The sequence below is a fragment of the Microtus pennsylvanicus genome, chromosome 12 (genome assembly GCF_037038515.1).
Source record: "Microtus pennsylvanicus isolate mMicPen1 chromosome 12, mMicPen1.hap1, whole genome shotgun sequence".
Lineage (NCBI taxonomy): Eukaryota > Metazoa > Chordata > Mammalia > Rodentia > Cricetidae > Microtus > Microtus pennsylvanicus.
In genome coordinates this window covers 64,189,205-64,214,626 of record NC_134590.1, presented here as the reverse complement: position 1 = coordinate 64,214,626, position 25,422 = coordinate 64,189,205, and the positions used below count along the sequence as shown (strand labels likewise).

The window sequence follows — 25,422 nt, the reverse complement described above, 5'->3', positions numbered from 1 at the left end:
ATGAGTTTCCCGTATTATGAGATCACTGTCTGAAACGAAGGTCCAGGCTCTGTTTTCAAATTTCCTTTGCAAAGCAGACAATACGGTAGCTCGAGGCGGGAAACTCCAGCAGGACTCAGAGAATGAAGTCAGACTCGACGCCACGCCCCTCCCCCCGTCCCAAGCCCCGGAGGAGGAAGTGGCGAGGACACCGAGACGAGACGGCGGCTGGGCTAGAGCGGCCAGGCCCGGCGGAGCGGGGAGCGGCAAGGGGCGGGGACTCGGGGCGGAGCCTCCGGAGCGGCGCGGGCTCAGGTGAGCGCTCCTCGGCGGTGCTGGCTGGCGGGCGCCTAGAGCTCTGGTGTGGAAGCTGCGCGAGCTGTGGGGGCTCAGGTGGGCTATCCTGAGGAGGTCCGGAATCTCTGGCGAGGATCTGGCCTCGGGCCGGGCCCGAGGAGGGGAGGGGCTGTGGAACTGGGGGCGAGTCGAGTGCCCGCCCCGGGCTGAGACTTGAGGGGTTTGAAGGAGGGGGCTCTGAGCCAGGTTCGAGGCCCGACTCTTCCCTCAGCCCCCGTGTGACCTTGGATAAGTCTTTCCCTCCCCGAGCTTCTGCTACCACGACGACGAAATGGGTCCGCTGAGAGTTGGTACACATAGAGAGGTTCGGCAAAGAAATCCCAGCCTTCTCTCTGCTCTCTTCCCCAGGACATTGTTAGTGAAACGTGAATCACGGGAGTGCTTAAGAGTTTGAGTGACCTTGGGCCAGTCCCCTGTTTTGACGTTTCTCTACAGATGTGATGGACTAACCTAATATCCCTGTACTATTCTGGTGTTACTGATGCAGACAGAAACTAGGCAATGTCCCTGTCACTACAAGTGTCTGCTAGGTATGCGGCAGAGAGAGTATTTTTTCAGAGGATTGACTGGATCTCAGCCCCAATTCACTTTAATTCCTAAAGCACACTTCTATTTGTTTTTCTCCCTTGGTAATTGGAGGACTGATTTAGTTTAAGGGTTGGCAGGCCTCTCGGCTGAACAATAACCAGTATCTTCAAGGACTAAAATTAAAGAGCAATTTTAGGAAGCCTGACATCTGGCTGTTTTGTTTGTGTTTCAATGGCAGGAAGGCAAGATGACTTCCCTGCTCCAAGATTGGAACAGCTGAAGAAACCACAAGACAAAATGAGAACTACAAAGGTCTACAAACTTGTCATCCACAAGAAGGGCTTTGGGGGCAGTGGTCAGTATTGATTGGTCTTTGGGGATTGTGTAAATTGGCCAAAGTTATGATGTGCCCAGTACAATACAATGCCTTAACAATTACGAATATCACAAATTGAGGTGGGCAGGTAAATGAGTGAAGCCATAACAGCCATCAGGAGAATTGGTTGCACTGGAGTCGACAAGAACTCTGAAAAGCATTCACATTTAGGTTTTGTTTGGTTTTACTTTGAATCTTGGTCTTACTGGGAGTCCCAGGCTCATCTGGAACTCGTCTTGTAGCCCAGGCTGGCCTTGAACCCATTATCCTGTCTGTGTGTCTGGGTGGAAATGTTCTACCACACCTGACTTAGTTTTCCCTTTTTTTCCCCTCCTCTCTCCTGTGCAATGCCAGAAATTAACCCAAGGCCTCATAGGTACTTTTGGAACAGGTTTTTTTTTTTTTAAAGATTTTATTTATTTATTTTTATGTATACAGTGTTCTGCTTGCATGTCTGCCTGCATGCCAGAAGAAGGCACCAGGTCTTATTACAGATGGTTGTGAGCCAAAGAGCAGCCAGTGCTCTTAAGCTCTCATCTCTCCAGCCCCAGGGACAGGGTTATTCTACGTGACAATCCTGGCTGTCCTAAAACTCACTCCTTAGACAAGGCTGGCCTCCAGTTCAGAGATCTGCCTGCCTCTGCCTCTGAGTGCTGGAATTAAAGGCATGCACAACCACCGCCTGGCTCTTTCTAATTTTTTTTAAATGCTATTTACTTCAGAAATCAGTATTGCTGACACAATGAGGTAGCTTTGTTTTTGATAGAGTCTTATAGCCCACATTGGCTTTGAAATAAGTATATACTGGAAGATGATCTTGAATTTCTGAACTCTCTTCCTCTATTACCAAGTGCTGGGATCTCTTGTGTTCCTACCTGGTTTTATGTGATTCTGGGCAAAGAACCCATACGTTGTGCATGCTAGCAAGCACTCTACCAAGGAGCAGCTCCCCAGTCCTCGTGAGTCTTTTTTACTTTAAATTTCATTTAATATTTGTTTATTTATGCACATGTGTGTGTGCATTTATGAGAGATAGGTGCCAACCTTTAGTATTGTTTCTCAGGAGCCACTAGCCTATTTTTTCTTTCAGATACAGGGTCTCACTCTTTAGCCTTGACTGGTTTACAATGCCCATCGGGCTGGCCTTGAAGTGACAGAGATCCTATCCTCTCTTACAGAGAGATATCTTTGCCTACTAACTACTGGAATTAAAGGCATGTCCATCATGCCTAGCACCTTGTATTTTTATTTATTTCTTTTTCTTTACCTTCATTTTTGAGACAGTTTCGTGGTGGGTCCCGGAGCTTGCGGGTTAGGCTGGACTAGCTGGCCGGTGATGACATGTGGAAGCTCTGCTACATACCTTGGTTCATTATGTGGTAATTTGGAGTTAATTCAGTACTTGCATGTTTAAAAACCTTTAGTTGTCAAATTATCTTCATATTTAGTCATATCAATCTCATATGGGGTTACCACACACTATTTCTGAAACTGGCCTAAACATTTGTGAAGAATAGATGGCTATTGAATAAACAACAGAGATTCCTTCAGCAGAGGAAATAACAAGAATACAGTGTATATGGTGTATATATATAATATATGTGTACAGTGTATACATATATATATATATATATATACTGTACTGTGTAGGTATATAGGTCTGTGATTTATTTTTATTTTGGGTGTGTGTATACAAGACAGATGTAGCTTGGTGATATACCTAGGGATACAAATAAAATTCTAACCAGTATACCTATCAAATATAAAGATTGTGAATATGGCAAAATCTCTTGTCCCAAAGGAGTTCTTAACTTTATGAAATGATTAGCTAGCTGTAGTGACTTATGACTTTGACACCGAACTTTCCAAAGTTGAGACAGGAGGATTGCTTAAAGTTTGAGGCCAACCTGCTGCAGAATGAAACTGTTCCAGAGGAAACAGAAAGGATCTAGATGTGGTGGTGTGCGCTTTAAATCCCAGCACACAGGAGGCAAAGGCAGGCAGATCTCTGTGTGAGTTTGCGGCCACCCTGGTTTACATGGTGAGCTCTAGGCCAGTTCACCATGTCCGAAAACAGCTCTAGACTCTGTCTGAAAACAAACAAAAATGCAAACAAAGAAAAAAGAAGAAGAAGAAGAAGAAAAAGCAGTAAGTAAAGATGGAGAGAAAGAAGAAGGAGAAAAGAAATGAAAGAAATAAAAAACGTGTACTTTCCGGGCAGTGGTGGCACACACCTTTAATCCCAGCACTCGAGAGGCAGAGGCAGGTGGATCTCTGTGAGTTCGAGGCCAGCCTGGTTTACAAGAGCTAGTTCTAGGACAGGCTCCAAAGCTACAGAGAAACCCTGTCTCAAAAAACCAAACAAAAACAAAAAAGGCAAACAAACCGTGTACTCAGGGAGCCTATACAATGGGAGTTTGTCATGGGGACTTCACAGAGATTGGACCTAAAATTAACAATGGAACATTCTAAATAAATCAGTCCTTTACTAGGCTGAATTTTATCAAGTATTTTATCAAGTACACTTGTAGTCTACCCTTATTTGGGGGCGGGTGGGTTTATTTATTTATTTGTACTGAGGATTGGGATTGCAGCCAAGGTCTCATGCTAAGCATTTACTCTATGCCCTTACCCCAACCCCTATAGTTTAAAGGTTGTTTTGAACCCCCATGTGAACTAACACTTGAAGTCTAGACTATATGGCTCGAGTTTTATAACATACAAGATGTGGTGAGCCTAATTTAGACAGAAGGAACTCATTACCAGTAATGAGATTTACTGGCTGTCTACCTTTAGATAAGCCAGTTTGTCTCCCAGGTTTTTCCTTGCTCTAACAAGAGCTCCAAAAGATTTATTGTGAGGGTTTAAGACAGTGTTTTTAAGGGAATTCATTGCATATTACATAAATATAAGTGGGACCTAGGCTGTTTCCATCATGTGTATGACAGATTCACAAGTATTTTAGAGAGTAAAGTGATATGCCAGAGGTGTAATTCCCCGAACCGTGGGCTGCTTTTTCCATAGAAACAGTAAGAAACATGTGCTTGGAGACAGGCCTCTGAGCTCTGTCCAGTAAGATAGTAGAAGGGGCATGTGCTTGGAGACAGGCCTCTGAGCTCTGTCCAGTAAGATAGTAGAAAGAGCATGTGCTTGGAGACAGGCCTCTGAGCTCTGTCCACTGCAGCCCTTTACTGTCATGGCCCTAGATACCTTTGCAAAAAACTTTTTCACTTATTTTTTTCTTCTGAACTGAGGATGGAAACCAGGCTCTCAAGCATGCTAGATAAGCACTTTATCTCTTGAGTTACGTCCTCAGCCCTATGCAAATCCATTATTTGTTCTAAAACTAGATTTAAAATGGACGCTCAGAGAAAAGGCAGAACACTTGCTTACCTATGCATGAGCCCCTAGGTTAAGTTAGGACCTTATAAAATAGGAAAACAAACAGGACAAATAGGGGCTGGTGAGATGGCTCAGTGGGTAAGGGCACTTGCTGCCAAACCTGACCTGAGTTCAATCCCTGGGCCCCAAATGGTGAAGGGAATGAACCAACATTTGCAAGTTGTCCTCTGGCCTACACACACACACTTAACCCCCCACCCCCCAAAAAAAAGGTCCAACAACCCAGAAAACAAAAATCCAAATGGAACCTCAATATAACAACAAAAATAAAAATAAACATTGAGCGTAGTATAGCCTGCCCTGTGGTCCCGGCAGTGTGGGACCACAGAGACAGGAAGGTGAAAGGATTCAAAACTACCTTATAAGATGAGTGTGATGCTATCCTAAGACACTTATGTCAGTCCAAAAAGTAAAAATAGTGCCAGAGTTCAAATGTGAGATCTAGTAGTAACACAACATGATGGGGATGCTCTGTGTTTTTTCTCTGATGCTTTTGTTTTTTTAGAGGTATGTGGTAGAGATTCACCCCTACACCTCATACGTGCTAAGCCTGTGGCCAACTACTAAGCCCATTTGCTTTTAAAGTCACTGAATTGTCTTTCAGATGATGAGTTAGTCGTGAACCCTAAAGTGTTTCCTCACATCAAGCTTGGAGACATTGTGGAGATTGCTCACCCCAATGATGAATACAGGTGAGCAATTCAAGGATTAAGGGAACTAGGCACCCTGTTGTTTTCAAATACTATTTCAGTCTGGTCAGGGCTACATTGTAAGATCCTATCTCAGAACAAAACAAAAAACGCTCATGTGCCTGGTGTGGTGGCGTACACTTTTAATTCCAGAACTCAGAAGCGGAGGCAGGTGGATCTCTGTGAGTTCAAAGAGAGTCGGAGAGAGGAAGGGCTGTCACACAGAGAAACCCTGCCTTGAAAACAAATGAACAAAAAAAAGCTCATGTTTAGGCTGAAGAAGTGGCTCAGTGGTTAAGAGCACTGACTGCTCTTCTAGAGGACCTGAGTTTGATTTCTAGTATGTGGCATGCCACAACCATCTGTAATTGTAGTCCCAGGGCATCTGATACCTTCTTCTGGCCTTCTAGGGCACCAGGCATGCATGTGGTGCACAGACCTATGTGCAGGGTAAAACACTCATATACATAGAAAATTTAAAAAATACATATATTTAAAGATTTTTTTTTTTTAAATTATGGTTAGGTGTGGTGGTACCCGCTTTAATTCCAGCAGCTGGGAGATAGAACCAGGTGAATCTCTTGAGATCATGGCTAGCCTGGTCTACAGAGTGAGTTCCAGGATAGCCACGGCTACAGAGAGAAACTGTCTCGAAAAAAATAAAATTTTAGCTGAGTGGTGGTGGCGGTGCATACCTTTAATCCCAGCACTTGGGAGGCAGAGGTAGGCAGATCTCTATAGCCTGGTCTACAGAGTGAGTTCCAAAGCTACACAGAGAAACCCAGTCTCAAAAAACAAAAACAAGTAAGAAAGAAAGAAGAAAAGCAATTTTTAAAAAGAATTAATTGTATGTCTGTGCATATGAGTACAAGTGCCCCCAGATGAAGAGCCCCTGGGTCTGTAGTTAGAGACAGTTGGGAGCCACTTGAAGTGGTAGCTGGAAACCAAACTTGAATCTTCTGGAAGAGCAACTGGTGCTTTTAAGCCACGTGTTAAGTCTCAACAACGTTTTTTTTTTTTTTTTTAAAGTGGCCCATTTTTGTTTATAGCGTTGCTATAACAACTCTGGAAAGTCTTTTGTTGCTTTCCTTCATTTCCTTTCAGGTCAAGTGTACTAGTATCTTTGTTTCTAAGGAAGTTTTCTCTGGTTGTGACACAAGTTACAATGTATTTTGGTTGTTTGTTTTTTGTTTTTTTGGGACAAGGTTTCTCTGTAGCTTTGGTGCCTGTCTTGGAAGTAGCTCTTGTAGACCAGCCTGGCCTCGAACTCACAGAGATCCACCTGCCTTTGCTTCCCAAGTGCTGGGATTAAAGGTGTGGGCCACTACCGCCTGGCCAAGTTACAATATATACTACATTATTAGTTCACATTTTGGTTGCAGGTAGGGCAAGCTTACCTCCTGTAGTCTCGCTCATCTTTGTTGCTTTCTTTTCCAGTCCTCTGCTTTTGCAAGTCAAGTCTCTTAAGGAAGATTTACAGAAAGGTAAATATTACCTCTCTCTGAGACTTTTATAGTTACTGCCTGCAAAACCTTTGAAACTTCTCTTGGAAATCTCAGGGAATAAGTGCCTAGCAGATTGAGTTTCCTCTAGCAAAAAAGAAGACAAATCAAGCTTGTGGGGGTCAGTGACTGCATATTTAGACACTACCCCAGGAGCAAGAGTTGGTACGTTTGCTGTCTTCCTTTACCTTTACAGCTGACTAAGCTTTAATCTCGTCCAGACACCGAGTCAGATGAAAATTGCCAAAGAATCTCATTTGTTAGCATGTTGCAGGCATTGAAGAAACTACATTTAGAGCCAGAGAAAAGGTAATTTGAACATGGGAAGTTTTATATTTAGCTCTTAAAAAAATTGATGGTGAATTTTCTAAGTAATATTTAATTATTTTCTGGGATGAGTGTATTGCCAGTGTTCTCTGGTCTTTGTGTTTCTAGATTCTTCCTGTCGTTTTTCAAAGAATAAGAGAGTTGCATGCAAATCAAAAAGTAGCAAGGGATTTTATTCAAAGAGAAAGTGAAGGTAGAGAGTAGATAAGTCAGTTGCAAAAGCCTGAGCAAGCATGGGACTGCAAGTACCTGGTTACTAACCAGGGTTTGCTTTTGTGGGTCCAAGGGAAGAGTCTGTCAAGAAAGGGTAGCTTTCTGTCTTGAGTATTAGGCTTAGGTTGTGTAACTGCTCCTGTCTTCTTGTATGATGCATCTGACTTTAACCATATGTGTACCTACTTGTACATAGGCATGAGGTGATAAATAGGCTCTTTTCTCTAAATGTTTCCTCCTAAAACAGTTTGCTTACTGTGCCTTCACTCTAGGGACCTCAAGAAAGGGGAGGGGCCAAGAGATGTAGCTCAGTTAGTCAGCCTGCCCAGTATACACTGAGCCCTGGCTTCCATCCATCTCTGGAACTGTATAAAACAGATGTGATGGTGCTGGCCTTGAATCTCTGTTTCAAAAAGAAAGAAAGAAAAGCCATGTGTGGTTTCAAAGGCCTTTACTCCCAGTACTCCGGAGGCAGAGAGGCAGGTGGATCTCTGTTAGTTCAAGACCATCATGGTGTACAAAGTTTTTTCCAGGACAACGAGACTGTTACACAGAGAAACCCTGTCTCAATAAAACCAAACCAAGCAAGCAAGCAAGCAAGCAAGCAAACAAACAAACAAAAACCACTTGCAAATAAATAAAAATGATCACACACCAGAATTAACCGGATCCAAAATCTGTACTCAATGAACTTTACTGTTAAAATAGGAATTTGGGACGGAAACTGGGAAATGTCACATTAAATTTTTCACGTTTATTACTAAATATATTTTATGTACTTCGCCATCACTAAAACAAAACAAAAAGGTCTGTGGCCAAATTAAACTTAGAAAACCAAGTAACTTCCTATTCTGTTTTGTAATTGTTTGTCACCTGCATCCAGTCCTTCCTCACCCCCGATATTCAACCTTTCTTATTCTCTTCCTGGTTTACTGTAGCGACGTGTACATTTGTTTACATATATACATATCTTATTGGCTAGATTCTGCTTGAGAAAGAGCATGCAGTTTTCTTCCTGAGTCTTTATTGTTGTTATATACATACATACACATTCCTAAATTCTTCAATTCCACCTACTTAGTCCATAGAATGTTACCTGTATGAACATGATCTCAGGGATGAGCATTTGGTATTGGATAAGCAAATGGAGGGCTCTTCCCTGTGGAAGACCAGTTCTCTTGCTCTTAGCATTCCACAATGGCCTGCTGTTTATGGCCTATGGTTGAGGTCCCTCAAACTTCCCCCTTCCATATTAGCATATTCTTTGGTGTATCATTGTTCAGGTCTTGTTTGCATCCATGTTGATGAAGCTTCATATGGGGAGCCTTTCTGACATTAACAGCTAACTTCCTGTTCTCCTGGCTCTTAAAATCTTTCTGATCACTCTTCCACAGTGATCCCAGAGCCTTAGGTGCAGGAATTGTGATGTAGATGTATCAGTTGTGACTGGCACCACCCAGCCTCTTGTTCTCTGCATTTTGACCAGTTGTGGGTTTCTGTATGTGAGACCCTGTCTCAAAGAAAAAGTTCTTCCTACATTTACTTATGTAAGTATGCATGTGAACACACACATTGGGCAGGATGAATGTGTGGACAACTTCAGGGAGTCACTTCTCTCATTTCACCATGTGGGTCCCAAGGATTGAACTCAGGTTGTCAGGCTTGGTGGAAAGTGACTTTACCACCAAATCACTTTGCCAGCCCAAATAACGGGTCATATGACATTTTATATGTGTGTGCGCGTATGCATACACACACACACACACATGTGCGTATTTCTATTATATATTCCTTAGTACCCTCTCTTGTCTCTCACATCTGATAATTTTGTCCTCTTCCAGTGTAGCTCCCCTGCTTTCAGGACTTTGTGTGTGACCCAGTGAGTTTTATTAGGGTTGTTTACCTGAGCATGGGGAGGATTTATGTACAGGAGCATAGGCACCTTACCCATGGCTACTCCACTGGGAAAAATGTGTTTTCTTCCCTCTTCAACCATTGACTGTTTAAATCTTTAGAGATGGCTGGGACCTCATGAACCTCTCCTCCTTTCATGACAGGGTGTTGACAGGCCCGATCTTGTGTAGGTAATCATAGCTAATGTGAGTTATACAGTGAAATTGTCATGTCATATCCAGAAGTTAGCATCCCACACTGTTCTTCCCACTTCTCTGGCTCCTTCTTCTGTGTTGCATCTTCCCTGAGCCTGTGGCTGGGCATGCAGCAATCATTTATTCTCAGTACTGGCCAGTTATGAATCTCTGCAGTCATTGCTGGCCAGTGCAGAAAGAAGCTTCTCTGGTCAAAGCTAGTAGAAACGCGAATCTATGGGCGTACACATAGTTATTCAGCCAGTTTCAGTACTGTATGCTTTTAATTCCAATGGAGAATTGTACAGGATAAGGTTCTTAGAATAAGGTTCTAAGGTAGTTTAGGACTACATAGTGAGACTCTGTCTCCAAAATCAAAATAATAATAAATAGAATAAAATAAAAATACAGTAATTTAGAAAGCAATCTGAGTCTGTGGCTGATGGTACAGTCTATGGCTGAACATCTGCAGATGTTCTCAGTTTCTTCAGATCTTAGAAGCTGAGCAGTATTAGGCCCAGTTATTACTTGGAAGAAGCCAGTTTTGAAAGGCACATTGTATTCATTTAGTAAAACTGCAACCACAGATTTTTGCCAAGGTTTACAGTATCAGAAATGAATTCCCTCCTACTGTATTGTGTCAGATTGACTCTATAACAGACTTTTACTATTGCTCCATTGGACTCATCCTGCCTGGCTGGTTTGTGTTGTTGCATATAGATTCCGTAGCTGAGTAAGACAGTTGGTGATCCTTCCACCACCATGACGGCTAGTCAGCCAGGAGAAAGCTTTCAGCTCCGTTCCAGCTGGGTTTGTTTCTGCTTATTATTGTCTCGTTTTGGGAAACAACCAACAGCAGTGGCAATTGCTTGTATTGTTTTGAGAATCTATGGAGTAGCTTACTTCTGCCACTGGGATTTGAACTTTTCTTAGGTTGCTCCTCCCACCTCCACCCAGGGCCTGGTGTGTACTAAACAATTTCCGTGCTGCTGAGTTACATTCCCAGCCCAGCCACCAGATCCTTTTTGTTTTTTTTTGTTTTTTTTTTTTTGAGACAGAAGCCCTGGTTGATTTGATTTCATTATGTAGACCAGGCTGAGGTCTACTTGTCTGCCTCCCAAGTGCTGGGATTAAAGACATGTACCATCATACCTGGCTCAGATTTTTTTAAAAAAATACTTTTCATTTTTAAATGTTTTTGTTTTTTGGTGATAAAGGTCTCATGGTCCAGGCTGAACTTGCTGTGTAGTGAGGATGACTTTGAATTTCTGATCCTCTGCCCTCTACCTCCAGAGTGCTGGAATCAAAGGCACTTACTACTTCTTATTTTTTCCTGTGCCCTGCCTGACCTTAAACTCACTGTGTAATCCAGGCTGGTTTCCAGTTCAGGACAATTCTCATGTCTCAGTGTCCTAAGTACTAAAATTTTTCTCGTGTGTGTGTGTACATGCACATGTACTACTCATGCCTGAATATATAAAGGCTGGAGGTGGATGTCAGGTGTCTTCTATCGCCATCTCAATTTTTTTGCAATGGTCTTTTTGTTTGGTTTATTTTTGAGACAGGGTCTCACCTTGTGACATTTGCTAACATGGAACACACTATGTAGAAGAGACTGGCTTTGAATTCACAGAGATCTATCTGCCTTTGCCTCCTAAGTGCTGGGATTGCAGCCATACACACCATGTTGGCAAGACAGTCTTTTGATGAGCCCAAAGTGCTCTGTTTTGGCTAGGCTAACTGGCCACAAGTCCAGGGATCCACTTGTTTCTGAACCCATTGCTAACGTTCAGGTGTGTGCCGCCATGCTCGGATCTTACATGCGTGCTTAAGATCAGGATCCAGGTTCTCCTGCTCATGGAGCAAGCAGTTTATTGACAGCCACCTCTCTAGTCCCCCACATGCAAGATCTTAAATGTTCGTCTCTTTCACTCCTGTCTCTTCTCATTTCTCCACTCCTTTTTCTCTCATTTTCTTCCTTCTTCCCTCCACCAGCAAACTCAGGGACTCGTGTGCTGAGCATGTTTGCAACCACCAAGTTACACCTTTCTCTTCTAATTTTTTGATTGATTTATCTTGCTTTGTGTATGGATGTTCTACCTGTATGCATATATGTGTACCATGCTCATTGCTGCTGGGTCCCCTGAAACTGGGGTTACAGATGGTTGTGAGCCACCATGTAGGTGCTGGGAGTGGACCCAGCTCAAGTCCAGTGCAAGGGCAACAGCTTCTCTTAACCACTGAGCCATCTCTCCAGCTCCAGCTCTTTTTTGATGCAAGAACTGCTGAAGTAGCCCAGTCAGGCTTTTCAGTCCTCCTGCCTCAGCCTCCAAATGGTGGAATTACAAAGGGCCCTGACACCGGGTGCTTTTCATTACTTTAAATCAAGTGTTACTGCTTGGGCTTATATCACCTGTAGAGAACTGTTTAAAATTTCATGTCCTGGAAGGCAGAGGCCAAAGCAAATAATCAAAATGTGTTAACTGAACCAATTTTTTTTTTCTGTTTTAGAAACTATCAGTGTGGACCAGACTGTGACTCAAGTATTCCGGCTAAGACCTTACCAAGATGTCTATGTGAATGTTGTAGACCCCAAAGTAAGTTTTTGTTTTGGACTTTAACTTTTTTGTTTTTTTTGTTTTGGAAATTTCTTTTTATAGTGATTAACACCTATCCTCAAAGGTTAGGTGATGATGGAAATGAGGTTATTAATTGTAGTGCTATATTGTTAAGTGGTCAGATATAGGTCATTTAAACATTATTGGTATGTAGGCTGCATTTAAGTCCTCACTTTTTAAAGCTTGTCTTGCTGGGCGGTGGTGGTGCCTGCCTTTAATCCCAACACTTGGGTGACAGAGACAGGTGGATCTCTGTGAGTTCAAGGCCAGCCTGGTCTACAAGAGATAGTTCCAGGACAGGTGCCGAAGCTACAGAAAAAACACGTCTCGAAAAAACAAACAAAAAAACCAACCCCCCTCCCAAAAAACTTGTCTTAGTTTATATAAAAGAATGTATTTATAATTTTCAATTTAATTGCTAATTTATATATTCTGTCCATTTTTTCTTTTTAAATTGTTTTATTATTTCTAAAAGCATTCGTTTATCTTTATTATCTATTTGAGTGTTTGCTTGCATGTATGCCTGATGGCCAGAGAGGCCAAAAAAGGATGTTGGATTCCCCTGAAGCTGGAGTTAGATAGTTGTGAGTCACCATATGGGTACTGGGAGTTGAACCTGGGTCTTCTGGAAGAGCAGTCAGTGCTCTTACCTCTGAGCCATCTTTTCAGCCCTTCATGTTTATTTTCTTTTTTTAGGCAGAGTCTGTTGTTTAGCTCAGCTGACATAGAACTTGATATATAGCCCAGGCATGCCTAGACCTGCTAGCACTCCTCCCTCAGCTTCCTGGGTGTGTAAGATACATCACTGTACCTGGCTTTGAGATTTTTTCTTTTGTTTGTTTGTTTGAGTCAGGGTCTCACTATGTAACCCTGGCTGTCCTGGAACTAACAATGTAGACCAGACTGGTCTGCAGAGTGGCACTCTGTAGTAATAGGAGCGGCGGGCTGCTTCTCCGCCACGCGGCTAGTTTATACCCAAAATAACCACACCAAACTGTATTAATTAAATTACTGCCTGGCCCATTAGTTTTAACCTCTTATTGGCTAACCCTTTTTTTTTTAAATTTATTTATTATGTATACAATATTCTTTCTGTGTGTACGGCTGAAAGCCAGAAGAGGGCACCAGACCTCATTACAGATGGTTGTGAGCCACCATGTGGTTGCTGGGAATTGAACTCAGGACCTTTGAAAGAGCAGGCAATGCTCTTAACCGCTGAGCCACCTCTCCAGCACTTATTGGCTAACTCTTACATATTTGTTTAACCCATCTCCATTAATGTGTGTCACCACTTGACTGTATCTTACCGACATGAGTCTAACCAACGTCCATCTCAGAGAAGAGAGCCATGGCGTCTGCCACACTGTCTTCTTCCTCCCAGAATTCTGTTCTGTTTACTCTGCCTATCTAAGCTGCTGTCCTATCAAAAGGCCAAGGCAGTCTCTTTATTTAACCAATTAAAGTAACACATAGACAAAAGACCCTCCTACTCCACGAACTCACAAAGATAGATCTGCCTGCCTCTGCCTCCACAGTGCTGGGATTAAAGGCGTGCAGCACCACATCCCAGGTTTGCATTTTTCTTTATTAATTGATACTTGATAGGCAAAATAATTATCCATAGGGTATAATGTGCATTCTATAGTGAAATAAAGCGGACAGACCAATGGTATCTTTCAAGACTAAAACAAAAGGGCATGGTTGCATGCATCTGTAGTTCCAGGCAGAGAGGCCTGCTGGAGCTCATCAATGTGAGGCAGCCTCGCAGCAAAGCAGTAACACCCTTTGTCAAACAGCAGCAGCAGGACTGAGGCACACAAGTGGTCCTCGGGGGCTCCTTTTCATGGGCTGCTGTCATAGTATGTGCTGTACAAATGCCAAGGGCGTGGTTGAGTTGCCTTTGCTGCGGAGAATTCTGTGAGTTCTGCTGTTGAGTAATTGTCCAAAGGTTTTCTTTTTTTGCACTTTTTTTCAGTGTGTGGATATCATATTTTGACTATAAAGTGTGACAAAGGAATACAAAAGTGTGATTATCCTCTTTTAGGATGTGACTCTTGACCTAGTGGAATTGACTTTTAAGGATCAGTACATTGGCCGTGGGGATATGTGGCGACTGAAGAAGAGTTTGGTAAGATGTGGTCTTTTAAAAACCAGCATATTGTCTTTTCTATGACACGGATTGTCCTTGTTTATCATATAAATTTAGAGTCATTCAAATACCTTCTTATTCTAGCATCCACAAGTAGTTACTGTACATATTTGGCTATATCCTTTTCTATTTTCTTTTTTATTTTTGTGTGTATGGCTATATGCATGCCTAGTGCTTTCACCAGTCAGAAGAGCATAGTGGATCCTCTAGAGCAGGAGTTACAGACTGAGCTTCCCGGTGTGAGTGCTGGGAACCAAACCTGGTTCCTCTGTAAGAGCACTCTTTCAACCCCATCCCCACTCTTCATCCCGCTTTTAAGAAGGGTCTCAGTATGTGGACTTGGCTGGCCTAGAACATGCTGTGTAATCCATGCTACCCTGGAACTGACAATTCTGCCTCTGCCTCCTGAGTGTTGGAACCAAAGACATGTACCATCAGACCCACTTACTTATTTTTATTGAACCTTTTCCATTTAAAATGCCTACTTCATCAGAATTGTAACCCTGTACTGAAAACTCTTTAGTATTTTTTTTTTTTTGCAAGACAAAGTTTCTCTGTGTAGCTTTGGAGTCTGTCCTGGAACCAAGCTGGCCTCAAACTCACTGAGATCCACCTGTCTCTACCTCCCGAGTGCTGGGATAAGGGCGTGCACCACCATTCCCAGCATTTTGTTGTTGGAGGAGATTTTAAAGCCAAGAGGAGCTCTTGTGTGTGACTTTTTGTGGCCCGATGGGTTGAGTCCTTTTGTTTTCTCCTTCCCTTAGGTGAGCACCTGTGCCTATATCACTCAGAAAGTGGAATTTGCTGGCATCAGGTAAGTATCGTGGCATTCTCGGCTTACTGGATGGTAAACAGAAGTGGGCTTTAGTGCAGGAAGTCAGCTGAATAAGACACCTGAGGCCCGTGGGAATCTGCAGTAAAGGGCACAAGTGTTGCACATGCTAACCTGCACGATACAAGTGAAGAAGAACCAAAGTGCGTGAGGGCAGTTTTAGGATTGTTTTGCGAGTTTGCTTTTTGTAAGGTTGGGACCTGGTTTCGTGTAGCCAGGCTGCCTCAGTTTCAGGGTTGTCAGCACTGGCTTTAGCCCCCGAGCCTTCTGCTCTCCCTTCTCTAGTGCTAGGAGACAGGCGCTGGCCCCACACCTGGCTGCTGTCAGAATTACTGCTGTAACACGAGGTGCGAATTACATAATTTAGAAGTGGAACTGTTTTATATTAACATGTTATCACACCTTCGGTCTAACAGATTAGGATACTTGTTTACAGGTATAGAACAACCAGCACAGTATTGTCATGCGTTGCTCTTCTACCTGGACTGCTTCACTATCACTGTATTTAAAATGGTTTCTGTATCTTAGTAAAAGAGACTTTTCAAATCTCTCCCCCATGTTTTTTTTTTCAGTACTAGAGTTGGAACCCAGGGCCTCATGTATACTAGTCAATCACGTACTCCCCCCACCCCCCCAACAGCTCCAGCCCTGAAACACTCCCTGCCTACTGTTGCCATTTCTTTACTGTCTTATTTGTTTTGTGGTGGGAATGGCACACACATGCTGGGAAAGTACTCTGCCACAAATCTTCATTCCCATTTTTTAATTTATTTTTATTTTTTGGATACAGAGTATCACATTAGCTTAGATTAGCTTGGAACTCACGATGTAGTCTATGCTGGCTATATATAGTTCTTGTGCATTTACAGCTCAGTGTAAGCAATATTGTAATGATTCCATGATAGTCTGCTGTACGGATATACCAGTTTATTTTAATTAGTTGGCTATTTTTTTAAATTATTTTTTAAGTTTAGTTTGTCTGTGTGTTTTCCCTGCATTTGTGTATGTGTACCATGTGCACACTGGTGCTCCCAGAAGTCAAAAGATTTCTGGGAACTGGAGATATGGATAGTTGTGAGCCACCACATGGGTACTGGGACCTGAGCCCAGGTCCTCTGTAAGAGCAACAAGTGCTCTTAACTGCTGAGTTTTCTTTCCAACCTCAGTTTCCTTTTTTTTTTTTTTCTGTTTTGCAAGACAGGGTTTCTCTGTGTAACAGAGCTGTTCTGGAACTTGCTCTGTAGACCAGACTCTCTTTGAACTCAGAGAGATCTGCTTGCCTCTGCCTCCCAAGCGCTGGGATTAAAGGCATGTGCCACCAGTCTAACCTGCTATCTGAAGGACTCTTAATCCCTACTCATACATACTTGCATATCCAATTGTATTGTTGCTGTAGTCAGTAGCTAAGAAATGGAGTCATCTTATATGACTCCATCTATGTCTATCAACAGATGAATGACTAAAGAAAATAGCATACATGCCTAATGGGATTTTGATGGAACCACTAAAAATAAAATTGCCAAGTGATGGTGGCACATGCCGTAATCTCATCACTTGGTAGGCAGAAACATGTGGATTTCTGTGAGATCAAGGCCAGCCTGGTCTACAGTGTGACTTCTAGGATAACCAAGGCTACACAAAGAAACCCTGTTTCTAAAAGCCAAACCAAACAAACAAAATAATGAGATAAAATCATGACATTTTGCAGGAAATACATGAACTCAGATAACTTTATGTAAAGCAAAACAAGATAGACTTAGAAGGACAAATACAGTGTCTCAGTCACAGAAACTGTTTGAGTGTGTATTTGTAAATCATGAAACTAGGAAGGGGAACCATGAAAGCAGAAGAAAGGAACTGCTGGGCAGGGTGGCGCACGCCTTTAATCACAGCACTTGAGAATCAGAGGCAGGTGGATGTCTATGAGTTCCAGGACACCCTGGTCTACAGAGTGAGTTACAGGTCAACCAGGGCTACATTAAGAAATCTTGTCTTGAAAAACCCCAAAAACCAGAAGAAAAAAAAAAGCCAGTTGTTATTGACACTCGTTTTTTGAGGATTGGTCAAAACTATAAAATCTGTACTCAGATAATTTGTGTATTATTTCTGAGGGTCTCTGTGCTCTAGAGCCCAGTTTCTAGACCTGCATGTTTTCTGTGGACTCCTGTTGTGTGTGTTCAGGACCCCGAAAGCTGCTTATAGTAGATAAGTTGCTCATGGAGCTCTCTTTGGAGAGATATAACTGATCAGACGTTTGAGTGCATGTGAACCTAGATGACAGACACAGGAGGCTAGCTCATACCACTTAGAAGACAGCGAGCGAGCCACCTGAAGAGAGTGGTAACAATAACTTGTATGTGTATCTCCTTTCAGAGCGCAGGCTGGTGAGCTCTGGGTCAAGAATGAGAAGGTCATGTGTGGTTACATCAGTGAAGAGACCAGGGTAAGATTACAGAGTGACCTTTTTGGTTTCATTTCCTTATGCCATATTTCTGTGTGTATGAGTGTTTTGCCTGTCACATACATATGTGTGTACCATGTACATGCCCATGGAGACCAGAAGAAGTCATTGGATCTCCTAGAACTGGAGTTAAAGACAGTTGTGAGCCTTGATGTGGGTGCTGAGAACTTGACCTGGGTCATCTGCAAGAGCATCAGGTGCTTTAACTACTGTGTCATTTCTCCAGCCTCTGCTTCTGGTTTTTTGAAGTAGGGTTTCATGTAGTCCATGCTGGCTATGTACCCAAGGATCACCTTTAATTCCCAACAGTCCTGTCCCCACATTCCATGTGCTGGGATTGTAAACACATCCCACCCCCCCACTCAGTCTCGTATAGTATTGGGTATCAGAGCTTCTTGAATGCTGGACAGGTAGTTCACCACTGGGCATTCTGTCAGCTAAGTGAAAGAATGGTAAAGCTCGCTCTTAGAAGTACCACTTTGCCGGGCGCACGCTTTTAATCCCAGCACTAGGGAGGCAGATGCAGGCAGATCTCTGGTTTACACAGTGAGTTCTAGGACAGCTAGGACTGCTACACAGAGAAACCCTGTCTCAAAAAACCAAAAGGAAAAAAAGGACCAAGTACCACTTCATAGTTAAGAGAATTCTTTTAATAAAAACCCCAACCCCAAGATTTACTCCAAGTAGTAATGTTTTATTTGATTTTTTTTACACAGGATTTTGCTATTTAGCCCATGTTGTCTTTGAACTGACTGTATTCCTGCCTCACTTTCCTGAGTTACAGGATTACAGGCATTAGCCACCATATCAGAGTTTGCTCTGTTTATTGTTATTTTTGTTAAAACTTTGTATAATGGGGCTGGAAAGATGGCCCAGCGATTAAGAGCACCCTGACTGTTCTTCTAGGGGACCTGGGTTCATTCCCAGTACCCACATGGCAGCTAGCAACTGTATGTAACTCCAAGATCTGACATCTTCACACAGACAAACATGTAGACAAAACAGCAATGCAAGTAAAAATAAATAATTTATTTAAAAAAATTTTTGGTAATGTATTTTGTTTTGCTTCAAGACAGATTATATACTATATTTTGATCAGGTTTCTCTGCCTCCCTCAAGTCTTTCCAAACCATCTCACCTCCCTATCTGCCAACTTTATATTCTTTCTCTCTCTCAAAAACAAAAATGAAAATCAAAATGATGAAAAAAATCAATAAGAAAAAAAAAAGCCCAAACAAAACTAAACAAAAAGCACTCACACAAAACATAGAATTTGTTTTGTGTTGGTCCATGGTCCACTACTACTGGGCATAGATCCTTCCTTGGAATATGGTTGATATACCTGTTAAACTTCATTGGAGAAAACTGATTTTCCCATTGCGAGTAGATATCAATTGCAAATAACTTGTTGGTTAGGGGTGGGACCATGTCCACTTTGACCTTTCATTGCTGGGATCCTGGCTTGCTTGAGCCTGTACAGACTTTTACAGGTCTTCTGTGTGCTGCTACAATCTGTGTGAGCTCATGTGTGTATTGGTGCTGTTGTATCTGAAAGACACGATTTCCTTGGAATCATCCACCACATCTGGCTCTTGTAATCTTTCCACTTCTTCCGAATAGGTCCTGAGCTCTAAGGGAAGGGGCTGATGAAGGCATCCCATTTAAGACTGCTCCAGAGTCTCTCACTCTTTGCACATTGTCTAGTTGTAGGTCTCTGTTAATGCCTATCTACTGCAAGAAGCATCTCTGATGAGGATTGGTGAGCTTGTTAACTGTGGATATAGCAGTGTATCATCAAGAGTCATTTTATTCCTGTGTTCCTTTAGTAGAATAATAATAGTTTTTTCCATAGGCCCATGACATATCTAGTTGCAGGATCCTGGCCACTTTAGTGATGTCAGGTATGGGTTCTATCTCATGTAGTGGTCCTTAAACAAAACAAAAAGCCCCCCTCCCGTGGTAGTTGGTTGTTCCTATAACATTGTGCCACTATTGACTAGAATATTTTGTATGCAGGTTGCTGTTATAGGTTATAGAACTTGTAGATGTTAGCTTTTAAGCTTTCAATATGTGTGCACTTTTTTTGCTGTTTTGTTGTTGTTGTTTTTCAAGACAGGGTTTCTTTGAATAACAGCTCTGGTTGTCCTGGAACTTGTTTTGTAGACCAGGCTGGCTTCGAACTTGGAGATCTGATTGCCTCTGCCTCCCAAGTGCTGGGATTAAAGGTGTGTGCCATGTCCTGGCATGTACACTATTTTTAATTGCATAATTAAAAATGGCTTAGTGAGTAAAGGTGCTTACCACCAACCCTGATAACCCGAGTCTGAGTTCCTGGGACCTACATAGTGGAAGGGGAGGACTGACTCTGCAAGTTGTTCTCTGACCTCCACGTGTGTTCACTACATGGATACATACATACATACCACACATTCTCGCTCTCTAAATAGTAACGACTAAATATAGGCAGATATGTTGAGTGTATTACTACTGTGGCAGACTCTGACACCCTATTCATTCTGTAGAACTGAAATTGTATATGAATCATTTGCTTTTTAATGCAATTATGTTTTTATTTGTTACAGGTGGTGTTCCGTTCTACGTCGGCTATGGTTTACATATTTATTCAGATGAGCTGTGAAATGTGGGATTTTGATATTTATGGTACTGTTCCCTAAGTACTGATTGTAACTGCCACTGGAGAAAATTTTTTGGTTTCCCCCAAGTCTGTATCATTTTATAGTAAGCATTTGATGTTCTCTAAAGATGTATCCTGCTTTCTTGACAAACCTCTTTAGTTCTCTTTTATTATCATTTTTCATTGTTCTTTTTATTACTGTTTGTTTTTTGAGAAAAGGTCTCATATAGGTGAGGATGGCCTTGAACTTCCCATTCTCCTGCTTCTGTCCCCCAAGTGCTATGATTAAAGGTGTTCATGTCTCTGCCCAGTTTATGTTGTGCTGTGGAGACCAAACCTGGAGTCAGTGTATGCTAAACAAGCCCTTTACCTAACAGAGAAACAGCTTAGGGGTGGAGGTGCATGCTTAATCCCAGCACTCAGGAGACAGAGGCATGTTGATTTCTGTGAGTTCAAGACCAGTCTGGCCGGGCGGTGGTGGCGCACGCCTTTAATCCCAGCACTTGGGAGGCAGAGGCAGGCGGATCTCTGTGAGTTCAAGACCAGCCTGGTCTACAAGAACTAGTTCCAGGACAGGCTCCAAAAAAGACCAGCGTGGTCTACACAGCAAATTCCTGTCAGAGCTAGATAGTGAGACCCTATAGCCAAGAATAACCTTGAACTGATTCTCCTTCTACCTCCAAAGTGCTGTGATTTCAAGAATGTACTGCCTTGTACAGTTCTTCGCTATTTTATTTGTTTTTAGACATTTTTCTTTTTTAATATTTTATGTGTTCATGTATGCCCACATTCCCAGATGAAGGTCAGAGGACAGCTTTGTAGAGGGTCTGTTCTTTTTTGATTTCATGCATAGATTCTAGGGAACAAATGCTTTTATCCACGGAGCCATCTTACTAGTTCCTCTATTTTATTTATATAAACTGTGTAGATATCTGGAAAGACAGATGCAGAAGCAGAATATGAATTCCAGGAAGTGCCGTAAAGTATTAATGAAAATCCTGAATTCTCAGAGCTTCACTTCTAGTATGATTAGGTACCACCAATTTCTTTTTCTACTTTCTATGCTTTCATAGGATCTTGATCTATAACCCAGACTGTCTTCAAATTCACAATCTTTCTACCCTATGAGCAGGCATTTACTAACTACCCTCAACTTGGTGTCTTTCACTTAGTTCTCTGTCAATCACAGAAAAACAAGTTTGCTTCAGCTTCATTGTCTTTGAATTATGACATAATGAGCAGAGAATGCTAAAACTACTATGAGGTACCGGTGCTGTGACTACCCCACCAGTTTCATGATTTGCACAGTTCAAATTTTCATTGCAAATTAGTGCTTGCTGTGCATCAGTGAGGAAATTATGGCTAGGAGGAACTACAATGAATGCCTAGGGTTTACTAAATCATTTTGTTGTTGAACTTCCATTACTTGGAGAGAGGGAGACAGAGAGAAAGAGAGAGAGAGAGAGAGAGAGAGAGAGTGCATATGTACCTACATCTTTCAGGAATCAGTTTTCTTTTTTTTTTTTAATATTTATTTATTATGTATACAACATTCTGTCTGTGTGTGTGCCTGCAGGCCAGAAGAGGGCACCAGACCCCATTACAGATGGTTGTGAGCCACCATGTGGTTTCTGGGAATTGAACTCAGGACCTTTGGAAGAGCAGGCAATGTTCTTACCCGCTGAGCCATCTCTCCAGCCCATCAGTTTTCTTTCTCTTGTGGAGGGTCTGGGGAATCAAACACAGGTCATTAGGTTTGGCACCCCCCCCCCCCGCAATTATCTTCTAAGACACTTTAAGCATGGCTATAAAAGTCATCATATTTGGAGTTTAGAAATACACAACATATTAACCAGTTCATCTTCCTTTTTTTTTAAAGATTTATTTATTTATTAAGCATACAATGCTGGCAAGGAAGGCACCAGGTCTCATTACAGATGGTTGTGAGCCACCATGTGGTTGCTGGGAATTGAACTCAGGACCTTCGGAAGAACAGCCAGTGCTCTTCCCCTCTGAGCCATCTCTCCAGCTCCAGTCATCTTCCTTTTTAAACATTTGGAGTTTACCTTGAAGCTGAGACTCTGTAATTATGAGATTTGACTGTACTTTCTGTGCTAATGAATGAAGCACTGAACCTCCATAATTAAATTTAATTTGATAGAATTGAGGATGTAACCCAATGGTAGGGTTTTGTCTAGTTTGTCTAGTGTATGCAAGCAGCCCCCTCCTTCATTTATTTTTCACTTTGTCCTTTTGCTCCCCCTCCCCTTTTTTGAGACTGGGTCTCAATATGTAACCCTGGCTGGCTAGAACTTGCTTTGTAGACCACGCTGGCCTTGAACTCACAGAGATCCGCCTGCCTCTGCCTCCAGTGCTGGGATTAAAGGTGTGTGCACCACATTTGTACTCTACCTTTACTATCTTTATATATACAGATGAAAATATACACATAGAATATAGATATAAATAAGTATATATTTATATAGCTGATCCCATTGTTTTCTATTTGGTCTGATTCCTTCACTGTATTTAGAAGAGATAGTTCAAGCCAAAAATGAATAGGAAAAATAAGACATCCTCACCCTTTTCTCCCCGTTTGTTTCAGGGGATTTGTACTTTGAGAAAGCTGTGAATGGTTTCCTTGCTGACCTGTTTACTAAGTGGAAGGTATGTATTTTTCTACATTATAATCTAAGTAGATAGCACTCATTAGATTTTTAATTTTTCAGTTTTTCTTTATTTTTTTCATTTCATTTATTTATTTATTTATTTTTATTTTTTGATTTTTCGAAGCAGGGTTTCTCCGTAGCTCTTGGTTCCTGTCCTGGAACTAGCTCTTGTAGACCAGGCTGGCCTTGAACTCACAGAGATCCACCTGCCTCTGCCTCCCGAGTGCTGGGATTAAAGGCGTGTGCTACCACCTGGCTTAATGTTGAGTTTTCTGAATGCAGTTTTTTCTATTTGCCTTATCTTGAGCTACTTTAGCTGAAATGTGGACTTGAGATTTAAGTTATGCTAATCACCTCAACATAATAAACAGTATTTATGAAAAACAACAAAGCTGACTTCACAGATTGCACTCAGTGGTGAAAGACTGAAAACTTTTTCCTAAGATCAGTATTATGGATGCTTTCTTTGCTACTCTAGGCACCCATATATAAATAGAAGTAAATCTTAAAAAAAAAGAAAAAAAGGGTAGGAGGCTAGAGACATGACTAAGTGTTTAAAAGTACTGACTGCTCTTCCGGAAGCCCTGCATTTGAGTCTCAGCACCTATGGGGATAACCTACAACTGTCTGTGATTCCAGTCCTGGGGGATCTGATACATTGTTTTGGCAAAGACTCAGCACACATGTGGTTCACAGACATACATACTGACAAAATACCTATACCTATAAAAATAAAAATAAAGGAAAAAAAAACAAAACCAAAAAAAAAAAAACCCAACAAATCAGTGACTGGAGAGAGAGCTATCTCAGTGCTTACGAGCACTTCTTGTGTTTGTATAGGAGCTGCCTTTGGTTCTCAGGACCCACGTGTATGGTACATGTGCATTTAGAAAACTCAACATTCAGCCAGGCAAAACACTCATACACACTAGACAGACAGACAGATAAAATTCCTGATGTTTTTTGATTGGGATCTTGGTAAAGCTATATTGGAACTACAAATGCTTCTGCCCCGGCTTCTCAAATAGTTGGAATTACAGGCATGGCCCACCATGTCTGATCTTAATAGGGTTAAAATGACAATGCAGACAATGAGATTACATGCTTGTAATCTCAGGATTTGGGAGGCAGAAGTCTCAAAATGACAAGACCAAAATAAAATATGTACAGAGCAGTTTGCAACACAGTGTGTCTGTGTCAAATTCCTTTACACAATTTTTTATAGAAATAAAAATCTGATCCTCAAGTTTCTATGTAATTGTAAGAAATTTGGAATGAACAGCCTTGTAAAAGGATAAAGAATTTGATTTCTCCTTGTAGACAGCAAAATAGTGCTAGTGTGATACTGGCATTAGAATAGACATAGATTAATATAATTGAATTAAAGTCCATGTACTACTCATACATCTGCAGTCTGGTGCTTTTAGACAAGGATAATGAAGTCCATTTGAGGGGAAAAATACTCTATGCATTTTGGGACAACTGAATATTTATATGCAAAAGAATGTATTTGGGCCGGGTGGTGGTGTGCATGCTTTTTTTTTTTTGTTTTTTGATTTTTGTTTTTCGAGACAGGGTTTCTCTGTAGCTTTGGAGCCTGTCCTGGAACTAGCTCTGTCTGTAGACCAGGCTGGCCTCGAACTCACAGAGATCCGCCTGCCTCTGCCTCCCGAGTGCTGGGATTAAAGGCGTGTGCCACCACTGCCTGGCTTGACACACGCTTTTAATCCCAGCACTCGGGAGGCAGAGGCAGGCAGAACTCTGAGTTTGAGGCCAGCCTGGTCTACAGAGCTAGTTTCAGGACAGCCAGAGCTGTTATACCAAGAAATCTTGTCTCAAAAAACAAAGCAAAACAAAGAAGATAAATTGAACTTTTTACAATTAAAGTCTTAGGAAACTAGGCCTATAGCTCACTTGACCTTTCTATCAATGAAAACATCATCCTGACATATTTTAACGTCACAGAGTTTGGAGTAAAACAAAATTAGTTTAAAATTAGGGGTCTCTTCCAATTAGCTTTTTGGTCATGGATAGCCTTGGTTTTCTGCAAAGTGGAGATGATAATAGTCTCTATCTCCTTTCCACAGAAGTTGAGAGACTCTCTGCTCTCTGTAAAAAGTGTCTCTGTGACACTTTTATGTCCATCAAAGTTGGATAAGGATGCTTGATTTGGGGGATGTGAAGTCCAGTCCCCAGTTGGTGCCTCAGGTCTGCTTTTCCCCAGCAGTGTACTTCCTGTACTTTGACTTGTACTCAGGAATTTCTATCCACTTGCAATATATCCAAGGAAAAATGAAAGGTGGCATATGGTACATTAAGTTGTATTCTTTTATGTCAAGTGCTGAATTGTGTTAGTGTGGTTGGGAGAGATGAGGTTGAGTCCTGCAAGAACTGAAACAAGTTTGTTGGCTCAGTAAACAAGCTACATGTCATGTCCACCAGTAATTACCCTGTTCCCAGGATTTTGATCTCAAGACTTCATGGAAATTTATTCTTACTAGCTCCCATCTGCATCCAAAAGGTAATTTGTGATTTTGGCTTGCATTCCTTCCTCTCCCCAAAGCTTCTGGGCTTCATCCGGTGATGTGTAGGGACATC

General features: G+C 41.9%; 1 protein-coding gene across 19 annotated transcripts in view; it reads left to right on the top strand.

Moving 5' to 3' along the window:
• The first annotated feature begins 248 nt into the window (after positions 1 to 248).
• Positions 249 to 25,422, top strand: part of Depdc5 (DEP domain containing 5, GATOR1 subcomplex subunit) — a 121,106-nt gene continuing 95,932 nt past the window's right edge. For 13 of the 19 annotated variants that reach the window (XM_075944018.1, XM_075944017.1, XM_075944011.1 and 10 more), the window contains exons 1-10: positions 249 to 372; positions 1,103 to 1,219; positions 5,247 to 5,334; positions 6,769 to 6,815; positions 11,972 to 12,057; positions 14,123 to 14,206; positions 14,992 to 15,041; positions 17,433 to 17,502; positions 20,103 to 20,181; positions 22,761 to 22,822. In XM_075944018.1, coding sequence (XP_075800133.1) covers positions 1,162 to 1,219; positions 5,247 to 5,334; positions 6,769 to 6,815; positions 11,972 to 12,057; positions 14,123 to 14,206; positions 14,992 to 15,041; positions 17,433 to 17,502; positions 20,103 to 20,181; positions 22,761 to 22,822 — 624 coding nt within the window. In that variant the 5' untranslated portion in view covers positions 249 to 372; positions 1,103 to 1,161. The remainder of the gene's footprint in view (positions 373 to 1,102; positions 1,220 to 5,246; positions 5,335 to 6,768; positions 6,816 to 11,971; positions 12,058 to 14,122; positions 14,207 to 14,991; positions 15,042 to 17,432; positions 17,503 to 20,102; positions 20,182 to 22,760; positions 22,823 to 25,422) is intronic. The other 6 variants (XM_075944016.1, XM_075944014.1, XM_075944002.1 and 3 more) reach the window with 3 other exon arrangements.